The sequence below is a fragment of the Anabrus simplex genome, chromosome 8, assembly GCF_040414725.1.
Source record: "Anabrus simplex isolate iqAnaSimp1 chromosome 8, ASM4041472v1, whole genome shotgun sequence".
NCBI classification, from domain to species: Eukaryota; Metazoa; Arthropoda; class Insecta; order Orthoptera; family Tettigoniidae; genus Anabrus; species Anabrus simplex.
In genome coordinates this window covers 183,021,539-183,041,266 of record NC_090272.1, presented here as the reverse complement: position 1 = coordinate 183,041,266, position 19,728 = coordinate 183,021,539, and the positions used below count along the sequence as shown (strand labels likewise).

Here is a 19,728-nt window from a genome sequence, read left to right as displayed (position 1 = left end):
CAGCTAAAACCATCCATAAAGGTTGGACACTGTCTCTCACCTTGTAGTATCTCCTTGTTATTTAAGGTCAACCAAATCAATACTTGTTTTACTCGTGATGATGAGTTACAATTGGTCATACATTTTTCAGCCTGTTTCAGGCCATCATCACTGACAAATATTTAATAGTAAAGAATAATCATTCTCTTATAAACTAAAGGCATACATTAAAAAATATACATTGAAACAATTGAACCTTCATGAGGATCCTTAAAATACGAGGCATGTTTTTTAAGTAAGTACCATTTTGAAATAAATGAAAAACAGAGATTTTTAACTATTTTATTTTTATATGCAAGTCTGTACAATACTCTACTTTTCAACATAATTCCCACCAATATTGAGGCACTTTTCATATCATACAACGAGCTTTTGCATACCATCCTCATAGAAGTTGGCCGCCTGATTTGTCAGCCACTGCAACACGGCCATCTTGACACCATCATCGTCATCGTGGCGTTTGCCAGCCGTATGTTTCTTCAAATGCAGGAACAAGTGGTAATCACTGGGCGCAAGATCAGGACTGTATGGAGGGTGATCGAATTGTTCCCAGTGAAATGATGTGATGAGGTCTTGGGTTCGATGAGCCGCATGTGGGCGTGCATTGTCATGAAGCAAAACGACGCCCTTACTGAGCATGCCACGCCTTTTGTTCTGAATTGAGTGGTGCAATTTGTGTACGGTCTCACAATTTTCCGGGCTGACATTGTTTGCTTAAACTTCACTTTCTTGGGTGAAGTTGAATGTCACCATTCCATAGACTGCTGTTTTGATTCAGGTTTCATCCCCCGTTACAATTTGACTCAAAAAATCATCACCTTCCTCGTGGTAACGCTCCAGGAAAGTTAAGGCACTGACCAAACGTTTGCTTTTGTGCTCCTCCGTCAACATTTTCGGTACCCAGCGTGAGCACACCTTTCGGTAGTTTAACCGTTCACTCACAATTTCATAAAAAACACTTCGAGAAACTTGCGAAAACATGTCAGATAACAATGTAATCGTAAAGCATCTGTTTTCTCTCGCTGCTCGGTCAACTGCCTGCACCAAATCTTCACTAATGACTGAAGGTCGTCCACTCCGTTCTTCATCATGCACATCTTTGCGGCCACCATTAAATGCTTGCACCCATTTCCTAACCATTCCATCGCTCATGATGTTTGGTCTGTAAGCTGCACAGATCTCACAATGAATAGCGATAGCTTTCAAACCTTTTGCACTCAGAAAACGAATAACAGACCGGACTTCACAGTCACTTAAAAAACATACCTCGTAAATGTCCCTTGAAGAAAGCAGAATGTCATGTCAGCTGATGATGGCTTGAAACAAGCTAAAACATGTACTGACCAATTGTAAATCATCACAAGTAAAACAAGTATTGATTAGATTGACCTCAAATAACAAAGTATTTTGTAAGTGATAACTGTCAATATGGATCAAAATGAAATTTGCAATGAATAAATAATCTCTCCAGCCCCAGGGTCCCGCAATATCTGAAATATCTGAACGATATCTCTTGGCCAGCAGTTAGATGGGGAATTTCCATTACTATTCTCTAACCTGGAGGGATCCTGTGTTTGCATAGTTTGATGTGCATGTGGGTAATTTGTGTATAAAAGGCATTCAAGAAATGTTGTAGCCTTCCATCAAATTCCTGTTGCTCGAGTGTTTCATTATTTCTATAGTCACTTGGATTTTTCTTTAGAGATTCTGGGGCACAGCTGCTAAAATTTTAGTCAGCAACCTGTGACATAAGGTGTACAAAATAACATGGCCCAACCGAGAAAAAGAACTTAACAGTAATGTAATCTTTTCATTTTGAAACAAGAGACTTGCAGTTGGTTCTAAACAAACATGGAGTTTGCTATTGGTGAATTTTTTAAATAATAATATAGAGTTTACAGTACAAAGATTATAAAGATAAATTCCCAGGATGACACTTATTGAAAATGGAACTTACTAGATCCAGAAGTATGGTACATGCTTGAAACAGGAATATTATGTTGCTATGTTTGCTGTAATACTTACGGCAAGAAATTTTCCAATCGGAAGTAAATCAGTCTCTTCATTTTTGAACATATCAAACAGAACGTCTTCAGCATTTTTTGCCTGGTCTTGATCACGGGCACTGGAAAGAAATGAAGCAACATATCTCAGTTCATCCATAGACCTTCTCATAGTGAGACACAATTGAACTGTTGCAACATTAAACCACAAGCTCATTTGATAAGATCTTTTCTAGGGCCTAAGGTGACAAGAGTAAGTGGTACCAATTTACAAGTGACTGCAGCCAATTGACATCAATAACAAGTGATTGATATGCTAGGTTACTGTAGGCACAGAACTGTTCATATTTCTGGCTTGTATAAGATAGACAGGTCTGTCAGGTGTAATTAATCAACAAGAACTTTAATTCTTCAGCATAAAAATGTAAAGAAAAAATTAACATATGAAGGAATGAGGATAGAAACATACAAAAATGATAAACATAAGTAATGTAAATGAACAAACAAGTGACAATCAAGTGTCAAGATTGCCTCCCATTGAGTGTTGAGGCCCATCCTCCTGATCTGACGAAGATGGGAAACAAAAATGATCTTGTCGGGGCCCTGAGAAGAAATGGATGTAGAAGAAAGGGATTCTATTTATTTGAAGGTAGAAACTGTCCTTGTCCTTTTCTATTTAACTGTTTGTCCCTGTCTCCTCTTTCTATTGCTCCCTCGTCCCTTTATCCTGTTGTGTGTTCCTATGATGCTCCTATCTTTTTATGTTTGTCTTGATTTATCATTCATTTGTTCCTTTCCATTACTTACATTCACTCATAGGGTTCCTTTTCTTATTTTCTGTTCATCCTGTGTTCCTAATCTTATCACCTGTATTCATGTGTACCTTTTTGTCTCTTGCCTTATCCTGTGTTTATGTAGATTTCCTTTTATTCTACACTTCCCACATCAGCACTGAAGATCTGTGTAAGATGCCCCTCAACAAGTGTTGAAGTCTGCTCTCCTGGTGAAGCTGGGAAACAGAAAAGAGCTTTTCGGGGCTGAGAAGAAATGAATGTAGATGAGCAAGGATTGTTGAGAAAGCCCATCTATTTGAAGACCTATCTGTGTTGGTGCACATCGTAAAGTAACTAGCACAAAAAAAAAAAAAAAAAAAAGCATTCCTCCTAGAGGTAAAAGAGGCCAATTGTGTCACTTCATTGATGTCATGTGGCCTCTGGAGAGGCCTGGGGCAGATCTTTCTAGTTGACACCCATGGGCAATCTGCACATCTGGGTATGTGGTGCTGGTGGTGGTGGTGATGATAATTATGAGGTAGGGAGAAGGTGAAACCCAGTATTGTCACATAGCCTACTCCTGTTCAATAATATGACCAAGGGGTCTGTTCAAGGCTTAACATCTCCATCGGATGGATGAATCACTATCAACAGCTCTTATGCCGTCTCTCCATATGAATGCTGCAGAGAGGTTTGAGACTAAATCCAGGCTTTTGGCATGCAGTCTAGTGAGTAGAAATTGTATACAACATTCTCTCATATCCTGCCGTCCAACATTCTGGTAAAAATTGTTTCCACCAATGGGACCTGAACAAGCTAACCAAAATGTCAGATCATATAGACTTGATGCCTCACTCATGCCCACCAGGCAAGCTAATTTTTTTACTGCTTCTTCCATTTATACAAGAAACCTTGGAAGTACACAATGTTCCTTCATTTTGTGTGCGTGTTATTGTTTCTTTACTGAAAAGATCTCTTTTGTTTCATTATAACTTCGATGTTATCCTCAATCCTCATATCAGAATTGTTATAGGGTTTTCATCTATTCTAAATAGGCACAAATGATATTTTCAGACCTTTATATCTACAATCGAATACATTTAATGTTCTTCATCAAACATATTGGATTTAATTATGAGTAGGTGGTGACATGTGCTGGCCCTGTGGTGTAGGGGTAGCACGCCTGGAGGCCCCGGGTTTGATTCCCGGCCAGGTCAGGGATTTTTACCTGGACCTGAGGGCTGGTTCGAGGTCCACTCAGCCTACGTGATTAGAATTGAGGAGCTATCTGATGGTGAGATAGCGGCCGTGGTCAGAAAGCCAATAATAACGGCCAAGAGGATTCGTCGTGCTGACCACATGACACCTCGTAATCTGCAGGCCTTCGGGCTGAGCAACGATCGCTTGGTAGGCCAAGGCCCTTCAAGGGCTGTAGTGCCATGGAGTTTGGTTTGGTGACATGTAATAATAATAATAATAATAATAATAATAATAATAATAATAATAATAATAATAAATGTATTTATTTATTTATTTATTTATTTATTTATTTATTTATTTATTTATTTATTTATTTACTTATCTATAACTTATCTAAAATACATTTTCTAATGTGTAGTAGAATATTATACATTATCTTTGCAATTATTAACACCTGCAAAGCACATCTGCTGGTGAAGTTGTTTAATATTTTTATACAATGTTGCAATCCTTGCTGTTTATAACATTAATAAGGTCTGTACATTTGTACTGGCATAATTAGAATGGTCATTTTTCCTGTAATGTGGGTTTTTATCAATCAATAATAATAATCATCAAATAGTCAAATTCTATGAAAACAGGAGTAGAGTAGAGTCAACAGTCAAAGTGAAATAGATTGGAAAAATTAAAACCAATGTGAAACAGGCAGGAATTACACCAGCAGATGTCCAAAACAGGGTAATCTTCAGATCCAAAATTCACAAATGGCAAGTTGACCAAGAGGAAAGACCAAAGAAGAAGACTGAAATAACCTGATGTGAAGACACTGATCCACAGAGGGAGAGTAGCAGAAATCATAAAGTTAATTCAGACTTTTTATGATTACAGTTCACATCATGTTCAATGATTTTGTGTAGTGCAAATCTTAATTAAGAGTATTGAGATTTCTTTGATCAATTTCATTAGATTTAGGGCATTAGATTTCATTCCTCAATAAGTTTGGATAAGCAAAGGTCACACAGTAAAACTATAAAATGAACCATCATAATAACAAAGAAACCCATGGGCTGCAATGAGACTTCAGCTCGAACAGATACTCGATGCCAGCTGATATGCTGGTCTTCTTCTCCTTCCAAAATCTCTTCATCCTCTCGCTGAGCTTCTTCCTTCATTCTTCTGTCCAAGTTATAGTGGCTCTGGTGATGGGTTTGTCTTTAAACTGGTGATTGTCGATTTTGGTTCTGAATTTAAATGTCCTGTATAATGTCTTCCGAGTTGATGATTTCCTGGAGATCTGTTTCAATTTCCAGAAGCCAGCTGTTCTTCGTTTTAGATGAAAGGGCCAGGTTGAGAATTCTTTTAGTTACTCTGTTACTGTTCATTCTGATAGTGTATCCATAAAATTTCAGTCGTCTTTTCTAAAAAGTGTGAGATTTCTTTTCAGAATGACAATATATTTCCTGGGATGATTTTTTCCTCCGTATTCCCTCTTTACAAACTGGGCCAAAAATTTTCCTTTCCTGTTTCTCTATGTCTTTGGTTAGAGACCCACCACCAATGATTAAGATTTATGAAGCACAAAACATTTCAGGTTTATTATTATTATTTTTTTTTTGCTAGGGGCTTTACGTCGCACCGACACAGATAGGTCTTATGGCGACGATGGGATAGGAAAGGCCTAGGAGTTGGAAGCGGCCGTGGCCTTAATTAAGGTACAGCCCCAGCATTTGCCTGGTGTGAAAATGGGAAACCACGGAAAACCATCTTCAGGGCTGCCGATTATTATTATTATTATTATTATTATTATTATTATTATTATTATTATTATCATTATTATTCTTTCTTCGTTTCGGCCTGCTGTGGACCACGTTATTTCAACCGTTTGCATCCCTGAGCTTTAATTCTTCCCCAGTACTCACGCAGTCTCGTTCTGTGAGCCTCCTTTCTTTCATCAGTCCACTTCTTGCCTGTTTTCAACTTTGGCCTTTCTTGGAACCTCTTGTATCCCTGGAGCTTTTTCTGGAGAGGAGCACATTTCTGGATGTCTTCAAGTGTGATTCCTATTTCCTGAAGGTCTTTTTCAACTTCGATAAACCAGGGTCCCTTGGTTTTCTTGTTAAGAAAGTAGGAAAAGATCCTATTGGTCTGTCTCTGTGTGTTCATGCATGCTATATGGCCATAAAAATGAATCCTCCTTTTCCGAATCGTGTCCATTATCCTCTCCATATGCTGGTACAGATCGCTGTTGTGTCGTCTCCTGTACTCACCATTTTCTTTGATTGGTCCAAGAATCTTTCTCAGGATTTTTCTTTCTTTAGCTTCTAGCTTCTCCATCAGACCTTTTCTGTTCATTGCGAGGCATTCTGCTGCGTACAGTGCTTCCGGGCGTACAACCGAACAATAATGCCTAAGCTTGGCATTGATGGACACTGATCTTTTGTTGTAGACATTCCTAGTCAGCTGATATGCCATCTCCATCTTGTTGATTCTGTACATGATTGCTTCTTTCTCAGAGTTGTTAGGTACTATCCACTCACCTAAGTACTTAAACTTTTCCACCTGCTTGATTTTTCCCTGTTCCACAATGAGCTCTCTGGGAGCTGGCTTGATGTTGGTTATAAACTCTGTTTTTTGGAAAGAGATTTGGAGGCCAGCTTTTGCTGCTTGGATTCTCAGTTGGTTAATTTGTTTTTCAGCAGTATCTAGGGAATCAGAAAAGATCACTAGGTCATCTGCAAAAGCTAGACAGTCTAGGATAAGATCATCTTTCTTATATCCTATTCTAAGGCCATTCTCAACCTCTTCCTTGCACATCTCCTTGCACCATTCCCGAATTATTTTCTCCAGAACACAGTTGAAGAGAAGGGGTGATAGTCCATCCCCTTGCCTAACACCAGTCTTGATTTCAAAGACGTTCGAAATTTCTCCCCTGAATTTCACCCTGGACGTAGTGCTCGTTAAGGTCTGTTGAATGATAGCTCCCGTTTTGTTGTCTAAGCCCATTTCCTTCAGAATGCGGAGAAGAGTGTGTCGATCTATGGAGTCATAGGCTTTTTGGAAGTCAACAAAAGTAACTACAAAATTCCTATTCCTGGATTTTAGGTACGACAGGACAGACTTAACGTTCATAATCTGCTCTGCACAAGATCGTCCTTTTCTAAAGCCTCCTTGGTATTCATCCAACTGTGAATCAAGTTGCTCTTCTGCCCGAGTTTGAAGGGCTTTGGAAAGAATTTTGTATGTTACTGAGAGAAGGGAGATGCCGCAGTAGTTGTTTACATCTGTTTTCTCACCTTTCTTATGTAGGGGATGAATCAGGGCTGCTGTCCAATCATTTGGGATCCTCTCTGTTTCCCAGATCTCACGAATGATCTCAGTTAGTTTATCGATCGCCTTTTCACCTGAAGACTTCCAGAGTTCAGCAATTATCGCATTTTCTCCAGGTGCTTTGTTGTTCTTTAATGATGTAATTATCTGTTTGATTTCCTCTTTTGTGGGGGGAGAAGAGTCTGGGTTGGGATGTCTGGATTCTTCAAAGGTGAATTCTGATTCTGGTTCTTCGCAGTTAAGAAGAGATTCAAAATATTTAGCCAAGATTTGGCAGTTATCCTTGTCGTTGTAGGCAACTTTTCCATTGTGATCTCGGAAATGTAGACTTGGTGGGGTGTACTTGGTGAGGTTGCGTTTGAAGGTTCTATAGAAATCCCTAGTATTATTCTTATTAAAGTCCTGCTCGATCTGTGTCAGTTGGATTTTGTCAAATGCGCGCTTTACTTGGCGGATCACTTTTGCTGCATGTTTCCTAGACTTCAGAAAGTCTTCATATCTTTCTGGATTCTTCAGGGAATTCCACCTTTGCCAAGCGATTTGTCTTTGTGTTATGGCTTCATCACATTCTTGAGTCCACCACGGATGCTTCTTTGGTTTCTTTAGCAATACTGTCTCCTCAGCCGTTTCAACAATGGCATGTTTCAGTTGTTCCCAATTTTCTGTGTCCAAAGACTGAAGTTTCTGGGTGAATTCTTTGCTAGTTTTCAGCTTTTCTGTATCAAATTTGCTAGTTTTCTTTATCTTAACTCTTGTGGTGTTTCTTGGATGAAGCTTAATTTTGATCTTGGATAGATAGTGGTCTGAGTCAAGGTTAGCACTTCTCAGGACTTTAATATTTTGGATCTCTTGTGTTGCTTTTCGTGCAATGGCAACATGATCTATTTGAAATTCTCCCAAGTGAGGATTTGGTGATATCCATATCTTTTGTTTTCTCGGTAGATGTTTGAAGGCTGTTGACTTAAGATCAAGATTGAATGCCTTACAAAGCTCTATAAGCCTTTCCCCATTTCGGTTGGTTCGTCTGTGGGCTGGATAGTTTCTAACGATGTTTCCTTTCTTTGCCAATCTGGGCAATGAAGTCTCCATCATTATTATTATTATTATTATTATTATTATTATTATTATTATTATTATTATTATTATTATTATTTATATATATAATTCGCTGGGGCCATCAAGGACCATGTTAAGTCTAGTTGCATTTGACACTGAACTTGGCCTTCTTTAGAGCCCAAATTTCCCTCATTCTTTGTGAGTGGGCCTGCTTATGCTCCTCTGTCCAAGGGGCACCGTGTCTTCTCTTTGGTTGCTCATCTCGGTTTAGCCCGTTCGTCAATATTTTCTTGCGGAAGAGATCTCTGTTAAGGGCGTCTTCAGCTGAGATATGTAGCATTTGGTATTTCTAAACGAGGGAATTGTGGTTTTGGGGTTTGAATCAAAAAAGTGAAAGATTTCTTTAGTTAACTTTCTTCCGTCCATTCTTTTCAGATGACCGTAAAATCGTGCGCGTCTTTTTCTGATTGTGTCGGTAATTTTCTCTATTTTGCTGTAGACTTCCTTGTTGGATCTCTTTTGATGGATTCCATGTCTGCACTTTGATCCCAAGATTCCTCTCACAATTTTGCGTTCTCTTTTCTCCAGTTCTTCAAGGAGTCCTTTGTTGGCATTTAGAGACAGGGTTTCGGCTGCATATAGAACTACTCGTTTCAGAACTGTTTCATAGTGACATATCTTGGTGTTTTGGGAAAGGCATTTTTCGTTGTAGATTGTGCGAGATGTTTGGTAGGCTATTTCCAGTTTGCGTACTCACTCCTGAAGTGCTTCTTTGTCCAGTCCATTTTTCATGATGATCTCACCCAGGTATTTGAATTTGTCTACTCGGGTGATGTCCCCGTATTTTGTATGGAGTTTTGGTGGAACCTCTTTGATGTTAGTCATTACTTCTGTTTTCTCAAACGATATCTGCAAACCAGTTTTTTCGGCAATTTCCTTTAAAATTTCAACTTGAGCTCTAGCGGTTTCTATGTCGTTTGAGAGAACAGCAATATCATCGGCAAATGCTAAGCAGTCTGTTGCGATCCCCTTGGATTTGGTTCCTATTCTCAATGGACTGTAGTTGGTTTCCTGTAATCTCACCCGCCAGGTTCTGATGATCTTTTCAAGAACACAGTTGAAGAGTATCGGGGATAGCCCATCACCTTGTCGGACTCCTGTTTTGATGTCAAAGGAATGCGAGAGACATCCGTGGAACTTCACCTTGGATTTTGTATCGGTCAGGGTGGCTCTAATTAATGCCAGCAGTTTCAAATCAACTCCAAATTAATTTAAGATGTTTAGCAGGACTTCCCGGTCAACGGAGTCGTACGCTTTCTTGAAGTCCACAAAGACAGATACATACTGCTTTGACCTTAGTGTACAATATCTGATGATCGTTTTGAGATTTTGGATCTGTTCAGATGTTGAGCGACCTTTTCTGAACCCTCCTTGGTATTCACCTATTTGATGTTCGACTTGTGCTTCCAAACGCTCCAGGATGGCAAGTGATAGAATTTTGTAAGTCACGGGTAGCAAAGATATTCCTCTGTAGTTGCTGATGTTCTTCATGGTGCCTTTTTTGTGTAATGGATGGATCAAAGCTATTTTCCAATCTTCAGGTAGGGTCTCCTTGTTCCAAATTTCTTCTATTTGCTTTTGCATGATATCAAGTGATTCCTCTGGGGCATATTTCCATAGTTCTGCTACTACTGAGTCCTCCCCTGGCGCTTTGTTATTTTTGAGACGGGCAATGTGGCGCTTGATTTCATCTCTGTCGGGTGGTCTGGAATCTGGGTACATGAGTAAGGGTTCCTTGGTCTTAATGGCGCTTTGCGGTTTAGAGCAATTAAGTCAATTCTTGAAGTAATCTGCCAGAATGCTGCAACTTTCTTCATTTGACGTTGCCAGTGTGCTGTCCTTTTGCTCAAAGCATAGAGATGGTGGTTTATAGCCAGTGAGTTTGCGTTTGAAGGCTCTGTAGTACTCTCTGCTTTCATTCTTCCTAAAGTTTTGTTCTATCTTTGCAATGAGAGATTTTTCGTATTTACGTTTCTCAGTTCTTAACACCCTAGCTGCTTGGGCACGTTGGGTTTTGTAGGTTTCCCAATCATTTTCTGATTTTGTAGAGTAGTACTGTTTCCACGCATTGAGTCTTTCTTGGAGGACTGATTCGCAGGTTCCATTCCACCAGGCATGCTTTTTGCTTCTCTTGATTTCTGCAACATCTTTGGCGGCCTCAACAAGGAGACTTTTGGCATTGTTAAAGTCACAGTCATTTGGTCTAGCCTTCTCCTGGAACTCCTCGACCCTTTGCCAAAGGTTATCATTGTCGAAGCGTGTGATCTGTTTGGTTGTCTTCCTTGTGTTTGCGGGAATTGGTTTGAATTTGATAAGAGACATATAATGATCTGAGGCTACATTGATACCTTTCTTTACCTTGACATTCATAATCTCAGGGCTGTTTCTCCTGGAGATTGCAACATGATCAATTTGGAACTCTCCGAGAGCTTGGACGGGAGAACGCCAAGTCATTTGCTTTCTGGGTAGATGGTGAAAGTGGGTCGACATTACATGCAGGTTGTGATTTTCACAAATGGACACCAGTCTTTTGCCGTTGGGATTGGTTCTTTTGTGAGCAGGGTAATTTCCTATAACTTTCTTGTACTTCTGTTCACGACCTAGTTGGGCATTGAAGTCACCCAAAAGAAGCTTGACATGGTGTTTGGGGATTTTGTTTAATTTTTCATCCAGTAGGTCCCAGAAATGATCAACTTCGTCTGGATCAGACATGTTCTTATCGTTTGTAGGAGCATGTGCGTTAACTAGGGCGTAGGTTTTGTTCGTGCATTTAATTGTGAGTATAGACAATCTGTCATTCACAGGTTCGAAATTTGCAACTGATTTAAGGATCTTGGTTCTAACAGCAAACACGGTTCCAAGCATCACATCTCCATTGAGGATTCCTCTTTGCGCTTTGCTCTTGAAAAATCGATAGCCTTCGGATTCAAAAATCTCTTCATCTGGGTACCTTGTTTCCTGTAGGGCCATTATGGATATCTAATTTTCGTGAAGAGCTTTGGTGAGGGTTTTCAGCTTGCCAATTTGTGTAAGTGAATTAATGTTGAAAGTTGCTAGAAAGGTTTTAGATTTTGGCCTGAGTTTTTGACTCTTCGGGGTACAACGAGACGCTCTGACTCGTCTCTTGCATGATGTCGAGTCTCCCCCAGAATCCGAACGAGACTAGTGCGCCATGGTGTTCACGACGAGGGATTTATCTGAAGATTTACCCCCTGGGGTATGTTTCTTGAAATGTTGTGCCATCATGCTTTTTAACTTGACTTTGCTTTGGACGGGTACCCATCCTTTTACAACTAGGGTTGTAAGCCCTAGAGGTTGCCTCAAGATGTTTTCTCGCTTCTGGTCATTTACCAGTCTTCGCCATAACCCTGGCAAAGGACCAGTTTTTTTTTTCACGGTGGTATTTTATTTCCCTACTACCCTCTGACTCTGCTGGCGGCAGAGCCAGCGAGCTTCCCCAATTCCAAAGGGACGCGCCCGATGGAAGTAACCGGTAAATCCCCACACGGGATTATTATTATTATTATTATTATTATTATTATTATTATTATTATTATTATTATTATTATTATTATTATTATTATTATTATTATTATTATTATTATTCACAAACAGAAAAAGCAAGCAAGATACGATCTAATAAAAATAGCTACACTAAAATTCTAAACTGCACTTAATCCTAAGAACGACTTGCATAAGCAGAAGCATATCAGGAAGAAGAAGACTAAATCCTATCCTAATTGCAACAGGTTCACTGAAACAGAATTATAGTAAGAGCTAAATTCCTAGAGATATTTTTCCCCTCCTACATAAAAATTAAGCTATAATATAGCAAGCACAATGTTTTCTAATAAAATAACTACACTGCAGTACTTCTAAACTCCGTTTAAGCATATCGTAACTACAGAAATGTAGTTGGAATGTCTTTTCCCCTTTTATTCCTACAAGCTATCAGAAATTAAAACTACCCTTAAATGTTAAAAGATTGAAAATGCAAATTATAAAGTACGCCGGAGAATTGATTTACTCAGAACTACAAATATCGGAATACAGGAATTGGCTGATTATAATTTTTCTTTTCCTGGCTACCCTGTACTCTTTGTTTATGATCATAGGCCAACAATAGAATATTTGAATACAAAGAGCAGCAATAACAATACAACTGTTAACTTTTTCACCAGTGAAATACCGTATATACTCTTGAATTTTTTTCTTTAAAAATATTTACAAGGGTATCGTGTTATTTAATTAAAGAAATTATTGCCTTTGTGACAGGTGGAACCAGCTGATCAACTCTTGAATAGCTACCTATACGAAATACCGTGTTTATTGCCTGCACAAATGTAAAAGCTGCAGTATTTACAACTTCTTACATTATTCTATCTTTGTAAGTATTCTATTAATAAATAAACTGATATTTACATAAAGAACTGATTATGAAATAATATGGTCAGAAGAGAACAGGGGTTGACCAAGGTACGTCAGACTGGAAAGATGAAGTGAAGAGAGTGAATGCAATGTCAGACTCAGCTAGAGGTCTGCCTAAAGCTTAATCCAGTTTTGGGGGTTGACAATGAATGACCTTCAAGTCTCTTCTGCAGCTACAGGGAGTGTAACAAATGCGTGCCCTACCTGTCTACCTGCTTAGTGAACAAGCATCCTATACTGACACTAATCAAGAGGCCTAAAGGAAGAGGTCAAATCCTTCGAAGTATTAAGATATCAGCAAAAGAAATGCTAGGGTCTCAAAGGGATTTCTTGATCCCTCCTCGCTAAACTATGCTTTCAATACAATCTGGCAACATTCAAGCCATGTTAACGTTTTCTAACCTTCAGTTCCCTACCCCTCACTTGAATGAAAAGAAGAGATGAGAGGGTCTCGTTCTCATCAAACACACTAAAAGAGACAGTTTGTTTTTTCCATAAACAGAGCAGAAAATTCTGCATAATTCATCACACAGTAGGGGCAAAAGTCCCAGAACACCTACAATACACATGTTATTATGCTTTGTGGTTCCTTACCAAAACCAGATCTAAAATTCAGCATGATCATACTTATTGATTTTCTGTATAAGATTGCTCATATACCTACATGGATTTTTGTTTTTGTTTGTTTGTAATACTTGAAACCATTTCTTTTCAGTTTTTAATCAATTAATTTTTAACTGTTAGGTTCTGTAGTCTGTCCAAACTAATTATCATATGTTTTCTTTTTCATGTACCTATTTTATAAGTTTATTACTCAAGATTAGTTTTTACAGACTGAAGAATTTAACATCATCATCATCATCATTATCATGCAGTCTTGAAATTTGTTGACTTTTATTACTCATTATTCTGTTTTCTTTCCTCTACAAACAATGTGCCTGTTTTATTTGAAGTCAATACTGAAGTAGTTTTGCAAGTATCATCCACACATTCAAATATCTTCATAAATATAGTATAATAACAGGTGTATTGTAGGTTTACTGGAACTTTCCACCCGTACAGTACATACAGTCTAAAATGCTATCAATCAGATATAACTGCACTGCTGAACTAGCCTTGCTGTATTTGCTGTCTACTTCTATTACTGTAAAATAAGCATGATGCCATTCTGCTCTAAACTATCACAAACAAAAACATTTACTTACTACATGTAGATGTAACTGACGTCATGGATGAAAGAGTATCCTCTGTGTGAGCAAAAGAGCAAGAAAGAAAGCCAACAAAGAATTAAATACATAGAAACTGCTGGTATCATTAATAAGAGAGACATCTTCATGAGACTTGCTTGTAACGCAGTCATCTTGAAGATACCTTATGAGTCAGAAGAAACCATCAATTGTTTGTTAGAGAAGAACATTTAGAAAGTTGTAAGAGGATTGTAAATTATATTATTAGTACACAGTTTTCATTATTTAGAGTTTTTCACTACATTGTCTTAAGTCCTAAAGTTAACACAATTGATACTTTCTTGGAGACAGGAAATGTCTCATCTTCGTTACACAGGTATTCTTATGGACAACCAGGTATACAGTGATCTTTCATTTTATATATAACAACAAATGGAAACTGGACACAGGGTCTTAAATTTTCTTCCACAAAGTACACTAGAAGTTTTATAAACAGGACATGCCCACATTTTCCAATTAAATGTATGGTTTGGTTCCTTCAAACAGGAGGAACATTTATCACCAATGCAAAGGATATTGTTACATGTTACCACACTTCACCTATGACCTTACTGGGAGCCACGTTGTTTCCCTCCCATCAGTTATAAAGATGGTCCATAAGGATAAGAATTAGGGGAAGATAATTACACTGCTGTAATTGGTAATATGTCCACCTCCATAGTGTAACAATTAACCTTATTATCTGCCATCAGTGGAGGCCCAGGTACTGTCAAAAATTTAAGATTGGCAGGAGTGTACTTACTGTTTTAGACTTTGGTGGCTTTGCTGCCTTTGTTGGTAGGTTTATAGCGTGTATGGGAACTTGGATCTGAGATTGTTTTAATTACCTAAGGCTCACATTGAGGCGCCAGTGTCAGGTTAGATAATTTTGGCAGGAGTGTTGCTAGCGGATTATGGGTTATTGCGTGTTTACTCAATAATAGTATCCTTGGGCTTGAAGTATAATTATCTTTGAAAGTCTATTAGATTGGTAGGTGGTGAATTGTTAGATTGGTTTATTTATATCAAACAGATTTTAAAACTTTAACATACTATTCTTTTTCTCATGTAGGAGTAGCTTTAGTAGGTTTAATAACGTTGACTATTTGGGAGTTAAGAAGTTACACTCTTACAAAAGCTCATGGGCTGTGTTCTTTGGGGTTATTTGCTCTAGCTAATATTACTTATGAATATCTATGAAGTCAAGTATGTTAGTAAGGTAGGGAACAGCCGATAGCAGATTTATAATAACTGTGGCACCTCAAAATGATATTTGTATCCAAAGTAAGATATATCATATAAAGATGTTCCTATTACTAGAAACAGAACTACTACCACAGTAGATCAAATGTGAGTGTAGTTATAGGAACCTAATGGAAACAAGAGAGGTCCACCTATTCAATACCATATAATGTTATAAGAAAAATTATAACATTTTATTATACTCGGTACCGGTTTCGATGCTGGTGTGCATCATCATCAGCCAAAAATAAGAAAAATATACATAGACAAGGTTATAATAAACAATACATAAAGTACATACAAATTTTACAAAACTGGCAAGACCTAATTAAAAACGGGATCCATAAACATTAACCTATGGCTTAAACTTAAAAAAATAGCACCAACTGTCTTAAAACTATGAATGTACGTCCTCTTGATAAAAGTCCTCTGAATCTAAAAACATTAAACCATGTGCGAGCAGATTAAATTTGAGGACAAAAACCAATGCTTATAGGAACCGTAATATATACCTCATCCTATGTGTAGATAAAGATAAATGAAGAAAAAAGAAGCCCCATTTGCGTGTAAGATTTGTAGAAGTCACCCATAATTGACGTCTCGACAGATGTAAGACACACTGGAGAAGGCTAGATCTATATTGGCAGTGAAGTGCATAGTTAAAAATAGACTGGTTGCGATTTTGATTATCAAATATAATCCAAGGAGTGATCCGTAGTTTCATCAGGCAGAAATGTTGGAAGGAGCGGGTAAGTCAACTAGGGTGTAGTTTGCAATTTTTAATAAGGGATGAGACACACAAATAGGTTTAACCATTAAAATTTTTGTTGTAGGGGCCCTTAATGGTGATTAAAAAGGTCTCGCCTCCACTGCGGTGTTACAAGTAACAAATCACATGTCTGTTCCATATTGCAGATAACAATAAGTAAATAAGTAAAATTATTTCAAGAATAAAATAATAAATAATAAATAAAATTTAGAATAAGATCATTTTGTATAGTATTAAGTTCAAATGTTTAACTCAAACAGGGCCTTGGACTTGACCTTAAGATTGTCAATAGGCTGAAGATGCCCAAAAAGTGCAAAACATGTAACTAAAAAGTGTGTGTAATTCATGTAGAATTTAATCACTATAAACTGTGAATTGTATTGAATAGGTGGATACAGTAAATTTGTACATTTTTTTTCTTTAGATACTGTGTACATGGGTTTAAAATGTGTACGGTACTTTGAATAAAACCAAAATTTGTGACATGAATACAATAACAATTATCTACATTTAACTAAAAATGTCCATAGCGAAAATTGGATCTTCATCAATTACGGGATGAAAAATTAGGTTAAAAAAGTTTGTAAAAAGTATGTTCATCCATAGGTGCTTTTTAATCAACTATGTCGTACGTTTGGCAACAACAAAACTGGAACTGTGGTATGTTGTCAATCATGCAAAGCTTGAATATCCCATGTGGAAAGAAGCGAGGTTAGATGATACTACTTTTTAAGGAATTTAGTATACTTATGGGTTAAACGCTGTGTGTGTTGAAATTATATTGACAAATATCCTTCATAGGCAGCTGCTCCTCTAACAAAATGCTTCCTGGATTTTTTATGCCGTTCTTATTAGACTACTGTTCTCGTTGATTCATTGTTCTACCTTGGAATGGTTTATGAATATTGTCTGTAAGTGAATAAAAAGAAAAAGAAATTTAGAATAACAAATGCTAGAGCCCGCATTGATAATTATAAAGATAATAGTACAATACCCCATAATTGTGGTCAAACTTACTCATCCAGTCTGAAGTTAGATGGATCCACCTGTTCTGGTTTTGTCTGATCGACTAACCTTTCTACTTCTAGTGAAGTACTGATGCGGTAACGGAGGGGTGGAGCATAGAGGGGAAAGGGGAGTGGGTTGTACTTTGTGTGCCTGTGTTATTACTAGAGAGGTGTTACCCGAATTGGTGTGGGCGGGCCTAACATTAGGTGTGGTAAATGGAACATTTGAGTGCTGTGATTGAAAATAATAGGGACCTTTTTCTGATTTACAGTATGGATCAACCTTGGAGTTACCTCATTTAACGGATGTTTGATGTCAATGACGTCATTAAGATTATTGTCTTTATTATAGGCTTGGTCCAAAAAAATGTATAAATTTTCCATTTTACTCAATAATTTCCCCTTGCCTAAGCTTCTAACGATGGCTAGATCTTTCTCTATTGACATGAAATAATGTCCCATTTCACTCATATGCTGGCTCATGGCTGAATACTTGTTGTGTTTGGAAGCACTGTAGTGTTCCAAATACCTTGTATAAAACCTCCTCCCAGTTTGACCTAGATACGAGAACCCACATTGTGTACACTTTAATCTATAAACCTCTAATCTAGTACCACATAAATCCAAGAAAAATAGCTATGCCACATTTACCTACAACAACCCAGCTATTCATCAGATCACAAAAGTTCTAAAAAACAAAACGTCAATATAGCCTTCAGGACAGTAAATAATAACCAAAACATACTTTTTAACCCCAATAAAGTCAATAATGATAACAACGGTTACTCAAGATCTGGGATTTATAGACTAAAGTGTACACAATGTGGGTTCTCGTATCTAGGTCAAACTGAGAGGAGGCTTTATACAAGGTATTTGGAACACTACAATGCTTCCAAACACAACAAGTATTGAGCCATGAGCCAGCATATGAGTGAAATGGTACATAAATTCATGTCAATAGAGAAAGATCTAACCATTGTTAGAAGCTTAGGCAAGGGGAAATTATTGAGTGAAATGGAAAATGTATACATTTTTTGGACCAAACCTATAATAAAGACAATAATCTTAAAGATGTCATTGTCAACAAATGTCAGTTATATGAGAGGGGTATTATACTATTATGTTTATAATTATCAATGTGGGCTCAAACATTAGTTATTCTAAATTTCTTTTTCTTTTTATTCATTTACAGACAATATTCATAAACCATTCCAAGGTAGAACAATGAATCAACGAGAACATAGTCTAATAAGAATAGCATACATAATCTAGGAAGCATTTTGTTAGAGGAGCAGCTGCCTATGAAGGATATTTGACAACATAATTTCAACATACATGACGCATTTAACCCATAATTATACTAAATTCCTTAAAAAATAGTATCATCCAACCTCACTTCTTTCCACATGGGATATTCAAGCTTTGCATGATTGACGACATACCACAGGTCCGGTTTTGTTGTTGCCAAACGTACGACATGCCTTGGACTAGACCTTAAGATTGTCAATAGGCTGAAGATGCCCAAAAAGCACAAAACATGTACCTAAAAAGTGTATGTAATTATGTAGAATTTAATCATTATAAACTGTAGATTAAAATATGTCTGATTCATCCAATAATTGATGAAGATCCAATTTTCGCTGTGGACAATTTTAGTTAAATGTAGATAATTTTTACTGTGTTCATGTCACAAATTTTGGTTTTATTCAACGTACACGTTTTAAACCCATGTACACAGCATCTAAAGAAAAAAATTTTAGACTAAGAACATTTTGTATAGTATTAAGTTCAAATGTTTAACTCAAACAGGGCCTTGGACTTGACCTTAAGATTGTCAATCGGCTGAAGATGCCCAAAAAGGGCAAAACATGTACTGGTACCTAAAAAGTGTGTGTAATTAATGTAGAATTTAATCACTATAAATTGTGAATTGTATTGAACAGGTGGATACAGTAAATTTTATTCTTGAAAGAATTTTACTTATCCATTGGGCTGTGTCTCAGGATGAGGATACAAATTTACTTTGTTTTTTAATGGTAATATGTGACTTTATTAACTGGAAGGTTTATGGCCCTAATATTATAGTAGCAGCCAAGAAGATCCTCAAACATTCAGTGGTGCATTCTAAAATTTGTAACACCGAGCTCGATAGCTGCAGTCGCTTAAGTGCGGCCAGTATCCAGTATTCGGGAGATAGGTGGTTCGAACCCCACTGTCGGCAGCCCTGAAGATGGTTTTCCGTGGTTTCCCATTTTCACACCAGGCAAATGCTGGGGCTGTACCTTCATTAAGGCCACGGCCGCTTCCTTCCCAGTCCTAGCCCTTTCCTGTCCCATCGTCGCCATAAGACCTATCTGTGTCAGTGCGACTTAAAGCCAATAGCAAAAAAAAAATCGTAATACTGTAATACACTTTTACAGTAGCAGTGAAATTGAACAATTCTGCTGGCTTATAAAGGCATTTTTTTTTAAATATTACTAGCTGCACTACTTGTCACAACTCACAACCATGGAGTGATCAGGAGAAGATAAGTAGACACCACTCTGTTGACCTGAAGGCCCTTGTCATATGCTCAAATGGTATATTTTCATCAAATAA

The 19,728-nt window shown here is 37.6% G+C and overlaps 1 protein-coding gene across 3 annotated transcripts in view; it reads right to left on the bottom strand.

Moving 5' to 3' along the window:
* The window catches only part of GLS (Glutaminase), a 157,345-nt gene that overhangs the window by 76,324 nt on the left and 61,293 nt on the right, over nucleotides 1–19,728 (bottom strand). For all 3 annotated transcript variants that reach the window (XM_067152558.2, XM_067152556.2, XM_067152557.2), the window contains one exon: nucleotides 2,065–2,164. In XM_067152558.2, coding sequence (XP_067008659.2) covers nucleotides 2,065–2,164 — 100 coding nt within the window. The remainder of the gene's footprint in view (nucleotides 1–2,064; nucleotides 2,165–19,728) is intronic.